Source organism: Abramis brama, assembly GCF_963993115.1.
Source record: "Abramis brama genome assembly, chromosome: 10".
In the NCBI taxonomy this organism is placed as follows: domain Eukaryota; kingdom Metazoa; phylum Chordata; class Actinopteri; order Cypriniformes; family Leuciscidae; genus Abramis; species Abramis brama.
The window spans coordinates 1,062,338-1,087,402 of NC_139972.1; the positions used below are offsets into that span (position 1 = coordinate 1,062,338).

At 41.2% G+C, this 25,065-nt stretch overlaps 1 protein-coding gene across 3 annotated transcripts in view; it reads right to left on the reverse strand.

Moving 5' to 3' along the window:
• The window catches only part of LOC311091370 (NACHT, LRR and PYD domains-containing protein 3-like), a 145,013-nt gene that overhangs the window by 90,600 nt on the left and 29,348 nt on the right, over positions 1–25,065 (reverse strand). Inside the window, exons 2-7 of one of the 3 annotated variants that reach the window (XM_084127300.1) lie at positions 18,025–18,138; positions 15,001–15,126; positions 14,645–14,740; positions 10,458–12,182; positions 4,593–4,664; positions 1,457–1,630 (exon numbers count right to left, since the gene is read on the reverse strand). In XM_084127300.1, coding sequence (XP_083983426.1) covers positions 1,457–1,630; positions 4,593–4,664; positions 10,458–12,182; positions 14,645–14,740; positions 15,001–15,126; positions 18,025–18,092 — 2,261 coding nt within the window. In that variant the 5' untranslated portion in view covers positions 18,093–18,138. The remainder of the gene's footprint in view (positions 1–1,456; positions 1,631–4,592; positions 4,665–10,457; positions 12,183–14,644; positions 14,741–15,000; positions 15,127–18,024; positions 18,139–25,065) is intronic. The other 2 variants (XM_084127301.1, XM_084127302.1) reach the window with 2 other exon arrangements.

The window sequence follows — 25,065 nt, forward strand, 5'->3', positions numbered from 1 at the left end:
ACTTTGAATTGCCATTGTGTATGAAATGTGCTATATAAATAAACTTGCCTTGCCTACCCTCATTAAAAGCCTCGGCATGGCATTTTGCACCGATTGTAATCGAGACAAAGATTTGATTACCAGTGGTGATGCCACAATTCAGAGAGTTACAAAAGCCGTGATAAAATAAAGGTATGGATTACTCTTTCGAAATCTTTATTTGACAAAAATGGTTTAGTTTTTGCTAATAAACGCAGATTGTAAAAACAAGCCCGAATCACATAGTTAATTTGCTTATCCATTTTTAGGTTATTGTCAATTAAAAAAGCCTAAAAATATTTTTTTTCGAGTAAGATGCCAAGGGACTTGAATCTAATATAATTTTTGAGGAGTTATTTGGGTGGCCGAATACAATAACCTCAGTTTTTTTTCCTCATTTACCATTAAAAAGATTTTGGCCATCCAGTTTTAAACGTCCTTTAAACACTAAAGCCCCTTTCACACATAGATTCCGGAAAATACACGGATAAAGTGACCCGAGTTCGTTTGATTTTGGTTCATTCACACTGCCAGTGATTTTCCGGAATCAGAGAGTGCGTTCACACACAACCCGTAAAAATCCCGTAAAGACACGTGACATCGATGTGACTTGTAGCCTAATGTCTCAGCAGCATCTTAAGTTTGCTTGCTTTGAGAAACCACGCTTGTGCATTTTTTTCTCTGAGTTGATCATAAACTTGCGCATTACGTACCGTTTCACAGCTGGCGAACGATCCCGTGCTTCAGTGTCATCACTACGACAAGGCATTATTACGGCTTTTGTTCACACAGAGCGCGTTCCGGGACTGAACACGGCAATGTTACTAGGTCCCCAACCCGGCATCGATCCTGGGTCGTGTTTGCGTTCACACAGAAGGCACTCTGGCAATTTGTCGGCAATTTCCTGGGTTCAAAGCGCTGTGTGAAAGGGGCTTAAAAGTGACTCAAATTAATTGGTAGAGCGCCTGGTAGAAATCTTTTTTTCTTAATTGTGTTTATAATTTGTGTAATATCTCTTTTTTTAATCAATTAATTCACTATATCAGTAAGTTTAACTGTTATTCTAAGAGATTATGTCTCTATGTGAGGGAGAAAGATTATATAAAACTGATCAAATTAAATACATTGAATATATCTGTTTTTTCCCTAAATATAAAAGTATTAACATTTAAATTCAATTACAATTAATATAAAAAAGTATATAAATGTTTGTATACATACATTATAAATGCATATATTTGAAACCTAATTAAATTAATTTGTCAATGTAATTGAGAAAGTAGTAAATTAGATAGTTCAATACTGAAGGAATTTGACATTTAGTTATAATATTCCTCACCTCCAGATGGAGTTTACCCCAAATATATATTGTATACAGTATATACTGTATATATTAATCCTTATTCACTCCGAGTCTTTATGGTAGAGATGATCTTACCACAGTATCTCCAGTTTACATTGAGGATTCTCCAGTACAGCAGAGAACAGCTTCACTCCTGAGTCCCCTAGTTTATTCTCAGACAGATTCAGTGTTCTCAGGTGTGAGGGGTTTGATCTCAGAGCTGAAGCCAAACCAGCACAACCTTCATCTGTGACACCACAATCATACAACCTGTAGAGAACAATGACACACTCTTCACTCTCAGATCAAAACAGAAATCTTTGTTTTTCTTAATTGTGTGTATAAGTTGTGCAATATCTCTATTTTAAACAATTAATTCAATATATCAGTAAGTTTAACTGTTATTCTAAGAGATTATGTCTCGTTGTGAGGAAGAAAGATTTTATAAAACTGATAAAATGGAATACATTAATGCTGCACGATTAATCATATCGCAATCGCGATGTCAAGCCTATATGATTATATGAAGCAAAATGCTGCGATTTTATGAAATAAATAAATGCATGTGTGGACATGCAACTCATTCTCTCTAAGAGCTGTTTGCACATTTTCTGTATCGCTAATAAAAAGAAGAGCAGTCTGTTTCAGTTTAGGCAGTGGCGCGTATGATCACGTCGTGACTCTCTCCGGTGTGCAGCGCGGAGAACCGGTGAAAATGATGCCGAGCACACAGACACTGATCTGGTGGCCAGAAACAATTCTACCTCTGTTATATGGCGATATTTTGGCCCCGTTTACACTGCCAGTGAAATGTGACCCAATTCCGATTTTTTGCTCACATGTGACACAGATCGGATGTGTTCTTTGACAGTGTAAACAGGAAAAAAACGCATGCATTCGGATATTTCCAGATCGGTTTCAGGCCTCATTCATATGTGGAAATAAATCGGATATGTGCCAATGCGACTGTCATGTAAACAGGCAGATCGGATTTTCTGAGGCATTAGGCAACGTCTCCGCGGTTTAATGGCGAGAGAAACCCCGACGCACATCTGCAAAGGGACGGATGGCCCGACGAAACGTTGTCATCATAGGAGAGGAATGTGGAGAGGGGCACGGGAAGTGTTTTCACATGATTGTAAATTTAATGAAAATTTTTGTTCATTTACATTTATTCATTTTAAGCAATTAGTAATTTATTTGTAATAAACACTTTAAGTGGGCTATTTAAATTTGAAAAAAGTGCTAGGACTATTTACATGTTCAATTATATTTTTAAAACATACGCGCAGATTGTGATGTAATATTGTGTGTGCATAGAAAGAATTTGTCCGCAGCCGCTCAAAAAAGAAAAAAAAAATTGTTCACAGCTGCTCTACTCCTGAGCGCAACTCCACAGTGTTGTGTAAGTAGGCTACAGGCTCTAGGCAGTTTTTTTTTGTGTGTTAATTTCTATTTCTTGTCGCTGTGCAGGCTCTTTATTGTATAACAGTGAACAGCCCTTAATTTATGTGCCGTAGATCGGTCCGTTGCATTACGAATGAAAGCAGTATCAATAATGTCAAATATGTTATGTGCAGTCAAGTTCGGGTGTGTGTATGTTGTTTTAACGAGTGTTCTCACCGACACGCTTGTGATTCGTGGAGTTTTAACGAGTTTTATAGACATTGTTACTTATTCAAAAGTGGTGTTTGGCAACTTTGCATATCGCAGAGCATGAAACATATTTTGTGTTCGTCTATTTGTGCAAGAGAATTTAACCCTTTAAGCATGCGCGATATGTTTCAGATAGTAGCCTATGGCAAGTGTAAACACATGAATCGGATATGGGTCACAATTTAAAGAACGTGTAAACAGACAGTCAAAAAAATCGGATATAGGCAACAAATCAGAATTGGGCATCAAGACCTGCAGTGTAAACGAGGCCTTTGTCTATAAGATAACCGACACTGAGCAGAGAGAGCAGGGCTGCCAACTCTCACTCATTCAGCGTGAGACTCGTGCATTCGACACTTTTCACACGCTCTCACGCCACACACACATGTTCTCACGCAGAGAAGAGTTGCGAAGCAAAGAGAACACTGACACCGACTAGACAGAGAAGGATACTTATGATAGGAAATTAATCATCAGCTCTCAGATTCTGTCAAATTTATTATGAAATTCAAACAATAGCGTTTTGGCTCTTGTAAATGTGACGTGACAGATCGTGGTCGTGAACCAAACATCTCTTACTCTTTACTAGTTAATAGTGTTATGAATAGTTAAATGTTTTGAACTGAAATTGTGAAATGTGTGTCAAGCTATAATAAAAACAGTAGCCTACCAGTCATTGTACCATGTAAACATTGAAACATGTAGTCACTAAACTTCTGTTTAGTTACCAAATGTTTTGACAATCACAATATACATCCTGCTTAAAGGGGAACTTGGAAACTCTAGCCATTTCTTCGCTGATTTTCACTTTTGTTGTCGCATGTTTTCTCAACGAGCTCCCCCTACAGCTGTGGGCCATATATTTCACAACACTGTCGTAAAAAACTCACTTCCCCTTTAAATGTCCCTGTTTGTCTGGACAGAATGTTCAAAATATTTTATTTTCATGAGCATACAAATGTTCTTATTTATTGTTCTATTTATTTTATACTATTGTACCATTGAGACAAGAACAAGTTTGCAGTAATACAAAGATGTCATTATTTAATTTTGTAAAAAATATTTTAATTTGGAAACACTGTGCATTTAGTTGTTGTTGCTAGTTTTAGTTGAGAAAAAAACATTTCAGCATTATCACTAATCTGTGTGTGCATTTTCCTTGAGAACCAAGCAAGCTGACTCATGAAACCATTTGTTTATTATATCGCAATCGCAATATTGACCTCAATTATCGCAATGTGACATTTTCCCCATATCGTGCAGCCCTAGAATACGTTGAATACATCTGTTTTTTCCCTTAATATAAATGTATTAACATTTAAATTAAATTAAAATTATTATAAAAAGTCTAAATATAAATGTTTACATACATACATTAAAATATATATATTTGAAGATACATTTCTCACACAAATATCATAAAAAACGGTTAAGTAGATCACAAATCAGGTCAGATAGGTGGAGGGTTTAAAAGCTGAAGTGTGACACTCATATTTTTTGTTAAACCATTCATTTATAATGTTTAAGTAAGAAATGTTATGTTTTAACAGTGATGCTTGATCTCAGTGTTACTTACACAGCTGTTCTAGTTGCTGTAACCACAGGCATCAGCTTCTGAAGAACTTCATCTGCTGAATTGTGTGTGTCACTAATTGAAAACAAAAAATAAATAAGTTAATTATTAATGCTAGCAATAAAAATAATAATTCATAACATAAGTAAATAATGCATTATACCTTCCTAAATACCATCAATTATTATTTTAATTAAACACTGCTTTATAAAGGACATGTGAAAGTTGTTTTAGGGTCTATAACTGTAGAAGCCTCATATTCAGCCAACACAGATTTGTTTTTTCTTTATCTTGTCAATGTTGCTGTGGCAGGTCTATTACTCTACATTTACACTACAACACTATTTTGACATATCAGATTTTTTTTGTCCTGTCAAATGCGTATATTTTCAAGAATCAATAAGTATTTTGTGTTAAACAAGTTGTTTTTGAAATGAGAAGTAAGATAATTGTGATAAAGTCACATTAGCTGCCACTGCTGGGGAAGCAGCACACACACACACACACACACACACACACACACACACACACACACACACACACACACACACACACACACACACACACACACACCTCATTCATCCACATCTCGGGTCCACACGAAACCATTGTATAGTGTGAATAGGTGTTCGTGTGTGTATTTATATGCAAAGATTATGTGATAAGTTTAATATCTGTGAATGGATTATGTGTTTATATATATATATATATATATATATATATATATATGAATGATTGGGAATGGATTATTATTGATTATCAAATAGATGAAGTATTTGTATTCAATGTTATATGTACCTGAAAATTGTGTGGGCCCAAAAAGGGGCGGGGTTTGGACTAAATAAACCAAGGCCAAACCTGAAGTCGGTACTTATTTACCAAGCTGATGAAACCATTGTCTAGAGTGAATAGGTGTTCGTGTGTGTATTTAAATGCAAAGATTATGTGTTAAGTGTAATATGTGTGAATGGTATGTGTTTATTATTATTGGGATAAATGAAATTGGCAATGGATTATCATTGATTATCAAATAGATGAAGGATTTGTATTTGTTGAAACCTGTCATTGAAATTCAAGTAATATTTACCTGAAAATGGTGTGGCCCTAAAAGGGGCGGGGTTTGGCCTACATAAACCAAACCTGAAGTTGGTCCTTGTTTACCATGTCGATGCAAGAGCGCTACAGTAGTGCCTTGAGCAAACCCCAAACCCTTTCATATACTGTGGATACCAGTTTTTGCCTATATATATATATATATATATATATATATATATATATATATATATATATAAATTGAGTATTTTTCTGGTTTATTTTTCCCTTTTGTTTGCAATACAGTGAATGACAGCCGTCTGTGACTCCCAGTGTCTTACATTATTGTCAGTTTAGTGTTCAGTGATTAATTTACACAGAAACAAAAGATAACATGTATGCCTTCATCTCTGAATACATTATTCGTGTCTTACATTTCATAATGAACTCAGATAAACTCAGTGCCGACTCGTTTTTCCATCAGTTCTTTTACATGAACTGGAAAATTTGCAAAGGATTGTGGGAGATTGAAGTACACGAAGGATTCACTTGATGCATCCTTCAAAATGAGCTGAATTAAAGACACAAAATGAAGTCTATCTTCAAAACATCCTTCAAACTGAGATGGCTGTAGGATTATCCGTGAACAGGCCATTTCATTAAATGAACCCAACACTGCATTCCACAGTTCGGAACGATTCCCCATCGAACCATTATTAAGTCATAAAACACAGCCATGGTGCCGAGATGGCTAAAGGAGATGTCACCCCCCTTTCCCTTTTTGTGCCTGTCTAATCTCATACCAGAGATGCCAGGACAGCAGGAAAAGATTTCTCTTTGTTCCCCAAACTTAAGACCAAATGGCCAAGAAACCCTGTGGTGACCCCAATGCATAAATCCACAGCCTAATCAGGAAACTAAGGCATTCCCATGGCCCGGAATCACCACAAACCTTAAACCATGGACACCTCCTTTCTGCAGCTGTAAATTCCAGAGACTTTTGTCTCCAAAACCAATAGACTGAAATTAACCCACTTGTGGTTTAATACAAACAACGGTCTCAAAATTGCTTCCAATAAGCTGAATTGATCACCAGTATTTACCTCACATATATCTTAAGTATCATGTATGTTTTATATAACCTGTGGAGATCTTTCTGTGTGTTCAACCTTTATTACAGCCTATTCGTAGGTTTTCTACCTCAGTTATAGGAACTAATCACCAGAAGTTGCCTCATACATGTGTATCCTCTGTATTATGTATGCTTTATATTACCCAAGTTAATTTTGTGTGTTAAACACTAATCACAACTAAACCTTTATTTTCTTCCACCTCAACTATGGGAAATATATGTATTTTGGTACCTACTTGATGGGTAAATGATTTCTAGAATTTTGATATAAAGTAGATGTGTGCAGGATGCACCATATTTAAACTATTAAGTTGGCTTATTAAAGTGTTTAACTAAACTCTCAGGAGTTTGGGCACACGCGATCACGTGGACATTGCGCTAATTACATGCAAGAACCGGAGAACAGGGCGTAGGTCCCGCCCAAGACAATATCTGATTGGCTGTCACATTCGGAAGGATGGGTCGGATGGAAACGCTTATAACCCAATGACAAGCAGCTATGAGTTGCTTTTTGCCTTGCTTGTGCAGTGACTTTTGCTCTTGCTTATGTTTGTGCTGACCTTTCCATTGTCCAGCGTGTAGGCTTACATACTCTTCAAACCACCAAGAGCTCACTCAAAACTCATCAACTCTTCCGTAAGATCCTTTGTTGAACTTCGTCATAGAAAACCCTCTCAGAGTTGCTCCAGCAGCTCCTCCAGACTCAGAGGAAACTCTGTTGCATAGCAACCCGCAATCCAGGAAATCCCACGCACGAAGCGGCACCCGGCAAAGCCAACCGGAACGCATCAATCGACCGACTGCCAGCCAATCAGCGCCGAAGAGATTCCCTCCAGCAACTTCGTCACAGAAGGGAACGCACACGCTCACAGGAGCATCTAAACGCAAGTACACAATCTCCTAATTCTGTCTGAACTGGTGCAAATCTTAAGAAAACGAACTAAGATTAACCCTCTGGGGTCTGAGGTGTTTTCTGGCCCTGGAGGTGTTCTGACATGCTCTGACATTTGTGCTTATTTCTGTTACTTGTGACATTTTCATGGCTAAAGTCTGACACTGTATTTAGCACAAACTCTGCTACAATAATATATCAGCAGCATGTATGTAAAAGTTTGTAGTTTTGAGATAATGACATTTATGCATGGTTTGTGAAAATACAAAAAAAAAAAGTCACTGAAATAAGGCCATGAAACCCATACTGATTATTTCTTCACAGGACTTTTGAAAATTGTATCACGTAGCCTAGAATATTTGCTCCAAAACTATGTGAAAATCATCCTGACTGCACATTCAGATAAGACAATATATTGATTTAAAATTTGTAAGACGTGTTTTGTGTAAGAAAGCTTTATGCGGGAGGCGTAAACACATCATTAATATGTAAGCCTTTCACATATGAGAAAGACAAAGACCCTCCCTAATGGCCCTATTAGGAGCTATCAGGCCCTGTCATTCTGAGCAACCTTGCACAAAGAATGAGGAGATTTAAAAAAGAATGGCTTTTTGATTGTTTGGATTTATTTACAACATATTCCAAGCATACACAACAAATGACAAAAATCACATTATTGAAAACAATGACCCAAAGACAGAGACTTTGTGCTATTCCTAAAAACATTGTACATACCTTTCATTTCCAAGGTGTTTGATTTTCACTTTACCATATTCATGTACAGAGACTCATGTGAATGTTGAAGTCAGCAGGACTCATTAGTGCAGCATCTGGTCCCTGTAAAAAAACAAAAAAAACAATATGTGAACATACTGATATCAAGAGAAACTATAGGGCTGCACTATTTTGGGTATAGGTATAGATTTTAGATTTTTCTGGTTAAAATTGCTTTTTAAAATTCACAGAATACACACACACACACACACACACACACACAAATGTTTCCAACAATATATAATGAACAGGTTTGTTGTGCCTTGTAGGCATAGGCTCCGTGCAGTGCTGCATAAAATAATAATATCAATAACCTATAGCAGCCTATAAATCTTTCAAAAGCAACATTTCAGAGTAACAGCTATGCCAGATAAACATATATTGATTATTATGTTACTTCAAATGTTTCCATTTGTTATGATGATATGAAATGAGATTAAAGTAAAAACATGAAGCCTAATGTTTGGTGCGTTTTGCTTTTAAAACTCACAGCGCATTTGAATATGAAACATTCAAACGCACAAACATTCAAATGCACAGCACGCTCCAAAATATGAAACATTATGGTTACCATATTATACATATCTACGTTTGAGCAGATATCCACAAACACAGTAACAGTAAACACGGGTCTAAATATTATAATATTCACCATATATCTAGCAACAGTTCAACTGCAATGTTAAGTTTATGCAACAATAACAAACTAATAATTAAGAATTTCTTACCTTACTTCTTTCTTGTCTTCAAATCGCGTTCTTCTTCTTCTGAGGTAAATCCAATGTAAGCTCATGGTGTGACTTCCAAACTCCACAAAAAGCAGAGACTTAAGTTTTTTGGTGCTTTGTTTTTGAGGTAACGAGCGCGTTCGCGTTCCATGTGGAGATTTGCATGTCAATCTCTTTTGCGCGTGTGGGTGTGGTCAAATAAAAAATAACGAGCAAGGGTTTGAGATACTGGACATCTTGTTGATTTTATACAAATTACTTAAACAGAGAATATTTGTTTTCAGTTTGAATCCGATCATTTAAAAGTACACACTTAAATGTTTATAAAGATATATGGCTCAAAAATGTGTGACAAGTATTCGCTGAGTTTTGTTTCAGTTTATAGACGTGCTCAAGAAAAAAATAGTTCATGAGACGGAGAGGCAGAAAGCACACCCTGTCTATTTTCTTTATTTTACAAAAGCACAATGTTTTGATTTGATTGTAAGCGGACACATACAAAAGTAGAAATATCACAGATTCTTTTTTCATAATTCTTTTTTCTGTATGACCATAAATGACGGAGTAATTAAAGTTTAGTGTGCTACTATGTGAAGAAAATCCAGCAAAACGCGTTTGCCGACCTCAGAGGTTAAAGTGCTAGTAGATTGATTCTCTCAGGTTGCGGTAAAGAAATAGTGTCTAACGCTAGACATTTGGGACTCCATTCACCCTCCGTTAATAACATCACTTTTCTCTGTCACTGTTTGAATACATATTTGTGTGTTTTCGTTTAGTTTTTTATATTAGTTCAATAAAGTAGTTCAATAAAGTCTTGGTTGATTTTACATACAAGCGTATGTGCTTTGTGCTTACAAGTTACTGCCTTAAACTGTAGATTTTGCTACCTTGCTCATAATCAGTGATCATAATGTTATGATATTATTACCATAGGCCACGGGATAATATTCTGTCCAGAATTGATAAAATACCCTAATCTCAACTTATCGGTGGACGAATAGTTGATAAAGTGTTAAATATTAATTCTGAATAATTTGCATATTAATTCAGTTCTTATTCACTTTAATTCAATCCCCTTTGAGTTATATTGATCCTAATTCCCTTATTAATCTTACACGGCCTTCAGAGGCGCTTGATGACGTGGCAGTCGAGATATGCAGCCTTACTAGGACACAGCCACGGTTTGAGAAACACCCGCAAATTATGTACAATATCCCAGAAATCAATCTGTGCCCCGTGATTTAAACACCTCTGATCTCTGAGTTTCTCTTTGTTCATAATGTTTTAGACTGTAACTCAGTGTTACTTACGGAGCATTTCTGTCTCCAATTAATCTCTTCAGGATAAACTTCTGCAGTGTCTCCTCTGAGGACAACAACACAAACACTAAAGCTGACCACTGAGACGAGGAGAGTTTCGCATAACGTAATCCTCCATACGTATGAGTTTCAGCTTCGTTCTCTAGAGAAAGATCACCCAGTTCATTCAGACAGTGGAACAGATTGATGTATTTATCTGGAGAGGGATTCTCACTGATCTTTCCTTTAATATAGTCAACTGTTTTCTCATTGTTGTGAGAGCGGTTTGCTGTCTGTGTCTTTAGTTCTTGTAAGAGACTCTGATTAGACTCCACTGACAGACCCAGAAGGAAACGAAGGAAAAGGTCCAGATGGCCATTTTTACTGTCTAAAGCCTCATCCACAGCTCTCCGATGGAGATCAGATAGGGAAACTGTGTCTCCATTGGTTGGTTTGGTAATCTGGTCAAACACATTGATGTTATTGTTGATAAAGGAGAGATGCACATATAGAGCTGCTAGATGTTCCTGAATGCTCAGATGAACAAAGCAGAAGACTTTCCCCTGATACAAGCCCAACTCCTCTCTGAAGATCTGAGTGCACAATCCTGAGTAAACTGATGCTTCTGTCACATCAATGCCACACTCGCTCAGGTCTTCCTCATAGAAGATCAGGTTGCCTTTCACAAGCTGCTGATAAGCCAGTTTCCCCAGTTTGACGATCATGTCTTCATCTTTCACTTTCTTCTCATAGTCCTTCTCATGTTTGATGTTGGTCTGAATGAGCAGGAAGTGTGTGTACATTTGAGTGAGAGTCTTGGGAATCTCTCCTCTCTCTGCTTCACTCAACATCTTCTCTAGAACAGTGGCTGAGATCCAGCAGAACACTGGGATGTGACACATAATAAAGAGGCTCCTTGAGGACTTCAGGTGTGAGATGATCCTGTGGGCCAGACTCTGATCACTGATTCTCTTCCTGAAGTATTCCTCCTTCTGTGTGTCACTGAAGCCTCGTACCTCTGTCACTCGATGGACACACTCAGAGGGGACGAGATCCGCTGCTGCTGGTCTGGAGGTGATCCAGATGAGAGCAGAGGGAAGCAGATTCCCCACATTGATGTTCGTCAGCAGCTCGTCCACTGAGGCTGATTCAGTCACATCACACAACCTCACATTGCTCTGAAAATCCAGAGACAGACGACACTCATCTAGACCATCAAAGATGAACAACACTTTATACTCATCACTGGATATGTCCATTTCTTTGGTTTCTGGGAAAAAGTGATGAAGAAGATCTGAAAGACTGAGTGTTTTGTCCTTCATCAAGTTGAGCTCTCTGAAAGCGAGTGGAAATATGAGCTGGACGTCCTGATTCTCTTTCCCTTCAGCCCAGTCCAGAATGAACTTCTGCACAGAGACTGTTTTCCCAATGCCAGCGACTCCCTTTGTCAGCACAGTTCTGATGGGTTTGTCTTGTCCAGGTAAAGGTCTAAAGATGTTATTGCATTTGATCGGTGTGTCCTCTGTTTCTGCTCTCCTGGACTGTGTCTCAATCTGTCTCACCTCATGCTCATTATTGATCTCTCCACTTCCACTCTCTGTGATGTAGAGCTCTGTGTAGATCTCATTCAGGAGTGTTGGGTTTCCCTGCTTTGATATTCCCTCATACAAACACTCAAACTTCTGTCTCAGATTTGATCTCAATGTGTTGAGGACTTCAGCAGGTTTAGAGTCATGGCTGTAAGATTAAAATACCACATTATTACACAAGTTAGAGAAGTAAATAACCATAAATTACAAAATTATTTGTTTTCTGTATTATGGGACACAGAACATCATTTAAGACCCATTCACACCAAGGACGATAACTATAAAGATAACGATAAAGATATAGTTATAAAAATCGTTCTCCATATTTAAGAATAGCAGAGTTCACACTACAACTATATCGATAAAGATATGAGGAACGATATCGTTGGGATCACTTTCAGAATGATTTTTTTCCAGCTGTCGAACGATAAAACACTGAAAGCCAATCAGAATCCACTCGAATTTAAAGGTCTTGCGCTTTTAAAATGGCAGACGACATACTGAGTTAATCGCAGAGGTCCAAAAAAGTCCATCACTGTTTGACAAGTTAAGCCCCTTTTCAACAAAATGGATATGGAAAACAATCGTTCATACCCTCTGAATAAATGGTGAGAAGTAGGCTATTACCTCAGGTTTCCAGCGCTCGTTTCGACAACATTGTAGTTGCAACATTATTTTTTTCACCAATAAAGAAATTTTCATTGATTTATTCCTTGATATTTATTCCTTTATAAGCAGTTATATATTACTGTATTCTAAATATAATTAGCCTATAGTTTTATCCCCAACTTTAAATGCTTTAATTTAGGCTATTTTGTAACAGCGCTACAGTTTAGCGCACCACGTAGAACACTCAGGAACCACACCTGTGGCTGGCTGCACTGCTGCTTCGCGCTCAGTAAGGGTAATCTCTATGTGTCTGTCTGTCTGTTTGCATTTTGATTATTTCGAGAAACGTTCATCCAATCGACTTCACAAGGGAGTGCAGTGTCGCATTTGGTGCAATATAGATAGACACGCGAGACGCGACACGTTCAGAATTAATAGTAAACTACAGAACAGCGCGAGCGGGAAGCGGCGCACCTCACGCGAGCAGGGCTATATTCTCCGAGAACGGACACTGCACTAGTGATATAAAACGCACACAGTCTGTTAACTTAAGCAATACTTTTAAGGTAGTCTAATATTTTTCTGACTAACAAATTACTGACACAGTAAAGGGTAGATTTAAATAAAGAAAAACGAAATTTAAACAAAGAAAAAAAACGAAATTTAAATACAGAAAAAATGAAATTTAAATAAAGAAAAACGAAATTTAAATAAAGAAAAACGAAATTTAAATAGGCCTAAAGAAATCTAAATTTAAATAAAGAAAAAACGAAATTTAAATAAAGAAAAACAAAATTAAAGTTAGCCTAAATTAAAAACGAGATTAATTTAGATTGATAACAACGGGTAAAAAGTCTAATACATTTTGTTTCCATTATTCTATTTTCCACAATGTCAAAGCAACAGCAGCAATACAAGCTCAGGCATGCACTTCGGTCCATACAAACTCCGCTGTTCTGCGCTCTAGCCAGAGAACACTTCTAGCATGCACGCGTTTTCCGCGTGGTTCGAGCCGCGCGTCTCACGCAGGCAGTGTGCAAACTCCAACCTATTAACATGGGAGCCGAAATAAAAACGGACACCCAACGCAGCTGAGACTCTCACGCCAGCAGCCAGTGTGTCGCTGGCCTTATTCAAGCGCGAATGAGAACCGTTTCGCAGGGGATCCCAGGTGTCAATAAAAAAAAATAAAAACGTTTTTTCGTTGTTGTTTTTATAAATGCTCTATGACAATTGTTTAATAAATGTTCAATCAAAATGCAAAACATCGCGTCTTTTTTTTTTTTTTGTCGACTAATCGTTGTGCAGGACAGGACTTTGGTCGACTAAGCATTTCTTTGGTTGACTACAGCCCTACAACATTGTTTTGCTTCCTTTGAAGTTGTGTTGAAAAAGACCAGGTGTTGTTTTTATTCCACTATATTGACTACATCAGCTAAATTCACTGTTAAGGTGATGATACACAGGGCAACTTTTTGGGCAATGTTGCCGTCAACGGGCAACCAGATGAGACACAGGGCCCACAACCGATCTAAATGATCTAGATAGAAATGCCTATTGCCTATTTTTAATGGGAAAGTGCCCAAGCAACAATTGCTCGGCAAGATTTCCCCAGCAACATTGCTCAAAAAGTTGCCCTGTGTATCATCACCTTTAGATTATTAGATCGATTACACTAGCTTCACTCAAAACATACCATGCTGAGGACATCTGCTGGTTAAAGCCGTGTAATGCAACAAAGAAAGAAAACACAGCAAAAAACATGTTCAATGACGTTGTACACACTTTGAAACCCCATCGCGCACCTTAGAATAAACAGACTGTTATCGTTTGTTGGTGTGGGCGCATATAGTTATCGTTAAAGTTATCTTTATAGTTATGCTTGGTGTGAACGGGTCTTAAGTCTCTGAAATGTTTCAATCATTAATCATGTGTTTGAGAGATGTGTGATGTGAATTGCAGCACCTAAAATTAAACAACAACAAAAGTCCTGCATTTTACCTGAAACCAGAATCCATGCTTTCATTAAAGTCTCGTGGTTGAATCACCGGCTTGTTCACAGTTTTGTTTTTAACTGGTCTGGATAGAAGATTTGACCTTAAATCAAAATGAAGAGGGTAAAGAATCAGACACACTGATATTGATGTAATTGTGTCATTAACTGAGTAACAGACCAACAGCTTTTACAATGTGTGAATGTATTAACAATACAATACATAGAGCTTTACACAAGAGCACAATGATCATTATTAACAGACTGAAACTTGCAGGATCATAACCCATTAAACTGCTGTATATTAATAACAATTTCATAAAAATCAAATACTATAAGCATAACTTTTATAGAAATTATATACCTGAGGTCAGGCCATTTGTCTTCACTCTTAAAATTGTGTGGTGGATCCATAGACTGGTTACTCTTCATAGACACACAGCTGGACTCTGGTTTTGGTCTCTTCTGCTGGACTGAACTGGTTTTCAAACTAAGTAAAATAAAAAGCAGACAGACTTATAAATGTTGTGCACTTTTACTGGAAACTTCTGTCTCAGGAAAGACCAGGGAGTGTTGTAACGCTTTTGCTTTAATGTCTGAAACTCAGTGTGTTTTGCACTGTTTCAAACTTTTCATTTGTGCCCCTTGTGCCCGGGACAGCATTCAAATAAAGTTTGAATAACTTAATTTGTTATTATTATATGTAAATAGAATATTTAAGCTAGGCTACAATATATACAGACACATAGCATATTATATATATATATATATATATATATATATATATATATATATATATATATATATATATATTCATCGTAAAGTTTTTTCAATCCATTTACTGATTATCTCAGTTTTGTTAATTATACATAATTGTCCATACATAAACTGTTCTCTTTTTTGTCTTCTTTAATTAACGTTATGTAGTATCTAATAGACACTATATAGCCTATGTTTTGTAAATACTGTAAATGCTCAGCAGTCATACCAATAAAACTTTGATTATTTCTGGCGCACTGGAATTTTAAGGGAAGTTCAATTTACGGTAATTTAACATATTTCATTTCATTTAGGTTTAATAAATAAATAAATAAATAAAGACACGATCAGTGAATGAATTGAGATGTGAGATGGGATGGATAAAAATGTTTTCTTGTAGGCCTATATTATTTTATGTTCTTACATATTCTTTTATCATTTATTGATAAACTTCAATTGAATGCTTTCTATAGGCAACATCGCGCGCAATATAATATGAAGTCGTGGCCACGAGACATCACGACATAAGGATGACGGCGTAACCTCGAAAAAATTATCTTGTGTATTAGGGCTGGGAGAAAAAGTCTATTCACCTACCTATCGCGATTTCTTTTTTTTTACGATTCTAAAATAATTTTTTTTTTATTCCAGAATCAATATGAATTCAAATTCAATTGCTTTATTTTTGTCCTTGCTTATAGACGAGGGTGCCAGAAGTTAGCCACTCTTGTTCCAACAGAGGATGAAATGTGTCGTTATATATGAGTATCGTAATATCCATTTCAAGAGGACGTGTGGAAGCGACGCGAGACTGAATGCACTGAAAAGCCCTCGAACTACTCATATGCTGAGAGAGAGATAAGTCATCTTTAAAATACTGTGATCTCCATTCAAACACCCACATGATCTTCTTCCAATTCCTCTGTCTATTAAACCTTCAACAAAATCATATCGCAAAATTCAAATCTGTGTTGGCGCAGCCACTGACCCAGAGAGAGTTGTCATGAAACAGCTTCACAAAAGGTCTTGTAAACCTCATAATAGTATCATTATTTCTGTGATACAATAGTTAACATTATCATAGAAGTACTGGGATAAAAGTTTAAAGTTCAAATATAACTGATGTCTACGGTAGCGATCAAAATAGAGTAAATCAGCATTTGATAGAAACTTGGCGCTTAAAATAACGCATTTATCGATTACATTGTTTTGCCACTAGGTGGCGACAAGTGACTGTTAAAAAATGTATTTGTTATTGAATTATTTATTCAAGACAATGTAGTACTGTATGATAGCCTGGCAAGCCAGACCTACATCAAGATGTTAGGTCTGGAAACTCACCATAGACACGCTCAATCCGAGGGGTGGGATAAACGGCTGTCTTTCAAATTCCCTCTGCACGCAATAGGACAGCTAGTTGATAGATTCAACTTTTGCCATATCTGGCTGGCAAAACGACGAACACATCTTCTTTTTTTTAAGAATGACTTAAGTGCCGTTCTTTGCTCTTTTCTCAAAGAAAAACTTAACTCCAAGTCCTCCAGAGTCGCAGACAAAGCCGATTCGAAAGACTGTTCGCCAGCAGCCGCCGTCATTCTTTGTTTTCAAATGGCAGCCAGGTAACCGTCGCAACTCTGCCGTCATATGTTAAGCCCGCCCCGCCTGCTCTATACGCGACGTGATTGGCCTGACCCAATTTAGGTTTTTGCAGCTCGAAAGTCAATGGAGAGTTGCTAGACTGGCCTGGCTGCAAAATACATTTTGCTGCCGCTAGGGTGCGTCTAGATTTCTAGGCTAACTATATGATGCTTCTGAAATAAAACTCAAAGATGTGATGAATAGTTTCTGTAAATATGACTCATCTTATACATAATGTACAGTCTGTATAAGTGTATGATTTAACTTTCCCCATGGTGTAGTGTTAAAAAAAAAATTGCAATAATAAATATATTACAATATCGAATCGCAATACTTGTAGAATCGCAATTCCTAAAAAAAATTTTTTTTACACAAGTGATAGTATCGAATCGGGAGATAGGTGCCAGCCCTAGTGTGTGTTCTGGCCTATATGAACATGCCCCCTCCCGGTCACCGTAGTTTTGCATTATATTTCAAACTTTGATTACAATTATTTTGAGAAATTAACTTACTGGTTTGAAATTAAGCATGATTCAAAAAAATAACAGTAATATTAGGAATTAGAAATTCAAAACAAACAAATTGAAATCAACAATGATCAATACCAATGATTCAATACCAATGAACATCAACCCCGATCACATGACTCTTCTCAAAGGCACAATGGAGGACGAAGACTCAGCCGACTAAAGAGACCAATGTTTAGCTGACCTTTAAAGATAATCCACCTTACTGTACTCTAGTAACGGTGCTCTTGCTGTGAAACATCACTGTTCTGACCAGACACTGTGAAGCTTTCAACAAATCTGAACCAGCGGTTAGAAAAATCCACTCAATTTTACACCTACTCCATTATATAAAGGTGGGAATAATCTCAGCTTACACTTACTTGATGTCATTGCTAGTAATAGACTGAGATAAATTATGCTTCTAATTCAAAAGTGTATATAGTTTCAATACTATAAGAACATCTTTTATAGAAATTATATACCTGAGATTAGGCCGTTTGTCTCCACTCTTAAACTTCATTGGCGGATCCATAGAGCAGTTACTCTTCATAGACACACAGCTGGACTCTGGGTTTGAGCTCTTCTGCTGGACTGAGCTGGAACAGAGAACAGATTCAGTTTAATCCTTTAGATTACTGTGTTCATTATTTATGAGACGAACCATATTAGTATAAACAAATTCACCTTTCAACTAAAAGCACTTTATGATCTTTTAATTTAATATTTCATGTTAGTTTCAAAACAAAAACAGGCAAAAAACATTTTTCTTCTGTAAACTTTCTTTGACTCAATCAAAACTAACTTTAGCTGGAAAATAACTTTATTAACTCAAGCTCATTGGGCCTTTACACACACACACACACACATACACAAGTCGACTGTTGGATTTAGACTTTTATGAAAAATAACTGACCCCGAGAAACGCTGATTGAACATGTTCAGGTAAAAGAGAAAACAAACCCCACATCGACACACACTGATCTGGTAATAAAAAAAAGGCGTTTGTCTGTGAGGTGTGAGTTGGCCTATGAATGTTTACACATGCTGTTAAACTTCTGAAGAATCACAAACACCACCAAACACAAAATAATCTTTAAGTGAAAGAAACCCTTAATTAAAGATTTTATATCAAACAAACAATCACGTAAAATGTCCTCCAGAGATTCATATTAATATGAGAAAGTCACACATGAACACTCACCTTGATCAAACTTTTACAAGATACAGGATCTCAAATCCTCCAGCTTTAACATCATGAACATGGAAATTCCTTCTTAAACGTTTCTATTAAACACTTTGATGCTCTGTTTTTCCGTGTCGTATTCGTATTTTTCCTTCACAAAATAGCGACAGGAAAACCTCCTTTCACTTTATGTGTGACGAGAGAGAGAGAGAGAGAGAGAGAGAGAGAGAGAGAGAGAGAGAGAGAGAGAGAGAGAGAGAGAGAGAGAGAGAATCCACAAAAGAGCCATCAAATTCTGGAAACACCTAAAAACAAGTGACCCCAACACATACCATTACAGAGCCCTAAAACACCAAGAGCTGAGCGTAACGAGGAGTCCCCTGTGCCACACACACACACACACACACACACACACACACACACACACACACACACACACACCAAGAGCTGAGCGTAACGAGGAGTCCCCTGTGCCACACACACACACACACCAAGAGCTGAGTGTAACGAGGAGTCCCCTGTGCCACACACACACACACACCAAGAGCTGAGTGTAACGAGGAGTCCCCTGTGCCACACACACACACACACCAAGAGCTGAGTGTAACGAGTAGTCCCCTGTGCCACACACACACCAAGAGTTGAGTGTAACGAGGAGTCCCCTGTGCCACACACACACACCAAGAGTTGAGTGTAACGAGGAGTCCCCTGTGCCACACACACACACCAAGAGTTGAGTGTAACGAGGAGTCCCCTGTGCCACACACACACACACACACACACACACACACACACACACACACACACACACACACACACACACACCAAGAGCTGAGTGTAATGAGGAGTCCCCTGTGCCACACACACACACCAAGAGTTGAGTGTAACGAGGAGTCCCCTGTGCCACACACACACACACACACACACACACACACACACACACACACACACACCAAGAGCTGAGTGTAACGAGGAGTCCCCTGTGCCACACACACACACACACCAAGAGCTGAGTGTAACGAGGAGTCCCCTGTGCCACACACACACACACACACACACACACACACACCAAGAGCTGAGTGTAACGAGGAGTCCCCTGTGCCACACACACACACACCAAGAGCTGAGTGTAACGAGGAGTCCCCTGTGCCACACACACACACACACACACACATCAAGAGCTGAGCGTAACGAGGAGTCCCCTGTGCCACACACACACACACACACACACACACACACACACACACACACACCAAGAGCTGAGTGTAACGAGGAGTCCCCTGTGCCACACACACACACACACACCAAGAGCTGAGTGTAACGAGGAGTCCCCTGTGCCACACACACACACACACACACACACACACACACACACACACCAAGAGCTGAGCGTAACGAGGAGTCCCCTGTGCCACACACACACACACACCCAGAGCTGAGTGTAACGAGGAGTCCCCTGTGCCCCACACACACACACACCAAGAGCTGAGTGTAACGAGGAGTCCCCTGTGCCACACACACACACACACCAAGAGCTGAGTGTAACGAGGAGTCCCCTGTGCCACACACACACACACACCAAGAGTTGAGTGTAACGAGGAGTCCCCTGTGCCACACACACACACCAAGAGTTGAGTGTAACGAGGAGTCCCCTGTGCCACACACACACACACACACACACACACACACACACACACACACACACACACACACACCAAGAGCTGAGTGTAATGAGGAGTCCCCTGTGCCACACACACACACCAAGAGTTGAGTGTAACGAGGAGTCCCCTGTGCCACACACACACACACACACACACACACACACACACACACACACACACACACACACCAAGAGCTGAGTGTAACGAGGAGTCCCCTGTGCCACACACACACACACACCAAGAGCTGAGTGTAACGAGGAGTCCCCTGTGCCACACACACACACACACACACACACACACACACACCAAGAGCTGAGTGTAACGAGGAGTCCCCTGTGCCACACACACACACACCAAGAGCTGAGTGTAACGAGGAGTCCCCTGTGCCACACACACACACACACACACACATCAAGAGCTGAGCGTAACGAGGAGTCCCCTGTGCCACACACACACACACACACACACACACACACACACACCAAGAGCTGAGTGTAACGAGGAGTCCCCTGTGCCACACACACACACACACACCAAGAGCTGAGTGTAACGAGGAGTCCCCTGTGCCACACACACACACACACACCAAGAGCTGAGTGTAACGAGGAGTCCCCTGTGCCACACACACACACACACACACCAAGAGCTGAGTGTAACGAGGAGTCCCCTGTGCCACACACACACACACACACCAAGAGCTGAGTGTAACGAGGAGTCCCCTGTGCCACACACACACACACACACACACACCAAGAGCTGAGTGTAACGAGGAGTCCCCTGTGCCACACACACACACACACACACACCAAGAGCTGAGTGTAACGAGGAGTCCCCTGTGCCACACACACACACACACACCAAGAGCTGAGTGTAACGAGGAGTCCCCTGTGCCGCACACACACACACACACACACCAAGAGCTGAGTGTAACGAGGAGTCCCCTGTGCCACACACACACACACACACCAAGAGCTGAGTGTAACGAGGAGTCCCCTGTGCCACACACACACACACACACACACACACACACACCAAGAGCTGAGTGTAACGAGGAGTCCCCTGTGCCACACACACACACACACACCAAGAGCTGAGTGTAACGAGGAGTCCCCTGTGCCACACACACACACACACCAAGAGCTGAGTGTAACGAGGAGTCCCCTGTGCCACACACACACACACACACACACACACACACACACACCAAGAGCTGAGTGTAACGAGGAGTCCCCTGTGCCACACACACACACACACACCAAGAGCTGAGTGTAACGAGGAGTCCCCTGTGCCACACACACACACACACACCAAGAGCAGAGTGTAACGAGGAGTCCCCTGTGCCACACACACACACACACACACACACACACACACACACCAAGAGCTGAGCGTAATGAGGAGTCCCCTGTGCCACACACACACACACACACACACCAAGAGCTGAGTGTAACGAGGAGTCCCCTGTGCCCCACACACACACACACACACCAAGAGCTGAGCGTAATGAGGAGTCCCCTGTGCCACACACACACACACACACACACACACACACACACACACACACACACACACCAAGAGCTGAGTGTAACGAGGAGTCCCCTGTGCCACACACACACACACACACCAAGAGCAGAGTGTAACGAGGAGTCCCCTGTGCCACACACACACACACACACACACACCAAGAGTTGAGTGTAACGAGGAGTCCCCTGTGCCCCACACACACACACACACACACACACACCAAGAGCTGAGCGTAATGAGGAGTCCCCTGTGCCACACACACACACACACACACACACACACACACACCAAGAGCTGAGCGTATCGAGGAGTCCCCTGTGCCACACACACACACACACACACACACACACACACACACCAAGAGCTGAGTGTAACGAGGAGTCCCCTGTGCCACACACACATACACACACCAAGAGCTGAGTGTAACGAGGAGTCCCCTGTGCCACACACACACACACCAAGAGTTGAGTGTAACGAGGAGTCCCCTGTGCCCCCCCCACACACACACACACACACACACACACACCAAGAGCTGAGCGTAATGAGGAGTCCCCTGTGCCACACACACACACACACACACACACACACCAAGAGCTGAGTGTAACGAGGAGTCCCCTGTGCCACACACACACACCAAGAGTTGAGTGTAACGAGGAGTCCCCTGTGCCACACACACACACACACACACACACACACACACACACACACACACACACACACACCAAGAGCTGAGTGTAATGAGGAGTCCCCTGTGCCACACACACACACCAAGAGTTGAGTGTAACGAGGAGTCCCCTGTGCCACACACACACACACACACACACACACACACACACACACACACACACACACACACACCAAGAGCTGAGTGTAACGAGGAGTCCCCTGTGCCACACACACACACACACCAAGAGCTGAGTGTAACGAGGAGTCCCCTGTGCCACACACACACACACACACACACACACACACCAAGAGCTGAGTGTAACGAGGAGTCCCCTGTGCCACACACACACACACCAAGAGCTGAGTGTAACGAGGAGTCCCCTGTGCCACACACACACACACACACACACATCAAGAGCTGAGCGTAACGAGGAGTCCCCTGTGCCACACACACACACACACACACACACACACACACACACACACCAAGAGCTGAGTGTAACGAGGAGTCCCCTGTGCCACACACACACACACACACCAAGAGCTGAGTGTAACGAGGAGTCCCCTGTGCCACACACACACACACACACCAAGAGCTGAGTGTAACGAGGAGTCCCCTGTGCCACACACACACACACACACCAAGAGCAGAGTGTAACGAGGAGTCCCCTGTGCCACACACACACACACACACACACACACACACACACACCAAGAGCTGAGCGTAATGAGGAGTCCCCTGTGCCACACACACACACACACACACACCAAGAGCTGAGTGTAACGAGGAGTCCCCTGTGCCCCACACACACACACACACACCAAGAGCTGAGCGTAATGAGGAGTCCCCTGTGCCACACACACACACACACACACACACACACACACACACACACACACACCAAGAGCTGAGTGTAACGAGGAGTCCCCTGTGCCACACACACACACACACACCAAGAGCAGAGTGTAACGAGGAGTCCCCTGTGCCACACACACACACACACACACACACCAAGAGTTGAGTGTAACGAGGAGTCCCCTGTGCCCCACACACACACACACACACACACACACCAAGAGCTGAGCGTAATGAGGAGTCCCCTGTGCCACACACACACACACACACACACACACACACACACCAAGAGCTGAGCGTATCGAGGAGTCCCCTGTGCCACACACACACACACACACACACACACACACACACACCAAGAGCTGAGTGTAACGAGGAGTCCCCTGTGCCACACACACATACACACACCAAGAGCTGAGTGTAACGAGGAGTCCCCTGTGCCACACACACACACACCAAGAGTTGAGTGTAACGAGGAGTCCCCTGTGCCCCCCCCACACACACACACACACACACACACACACCAAGAGCTGAGCGTAATGAGGAGTCCCCTGTGCCACACACACACACACACACACACACACACCAAGAGCTGAGTGTAACGAGGAGTCCCCTGTGCCACACACACACACCAAGAGTTGAGTGTAACGAGGAGTCCCCTGTGCCACACACACACACACACACACACACACACACACACACACACACACCAAGAGCTGAGTGTAACGAGGAGTCCCCTGTGCCACACACACACACACACACACCAAGAGCTGAGTGTAACGAGGAGTCCCCTGTGCCACACACACACACACACACACACACACACACACACACACACACACACACCAAGAGCTGAGTGTAACGAGGAGTCCCCTGTGCCACACACACACACACACACACACACACCAAGAGCTGAGTGTAACGAGGAGTCCCCTGTGCCACACACACACACACACACACACCAAGAGCTGAGTGTAACGAGGAGTCCCCTGTGCCACACACACACACACACACACACACACCAAGAGCTGAGTGTAACGAGGAGTCCCCTGTGCCACACACACACACACCAAGAGCTGAGTGTAACGAGGAGTCCCCTGTGCCACACACACACACACACACACACACACCAAGAGCTGAGTGTAACGAGGAGTCCCCTGTGCCACACACACACACACACACCAAGAGCTGAGTGTAACGAGGAGTCCCCTGTGCCACACACACACACACACACACACACACACACCAGAGCTGAGTGTAACGAGGAGTCCCCTGTGCCACACACACACACACACACACACACCAAGAGCTGAGCGTAATGAGGAGTCCCCTGTGCCACACACACACACACACACACACACACACCAAGAGCTGAGCGTAACGAGGAGTCCCCTGTGCCACACACACACACACACCAAGAGCTGAGTGTAACGAGGAGTCCCCTGTGCCACACACACACACACACACACACACACACAACAAGAGCTGAGTGTAACGAGGAGTCCCCTGTGCCACACACACACACACACACACCAAGAGCTGAGTGTAACGAGGAGTCCCCTGTGCCACACACACGCACACCAAGAGCTGAGTGTAACGAGGAGTCCCCTGTGCCACACACACACACACCAAG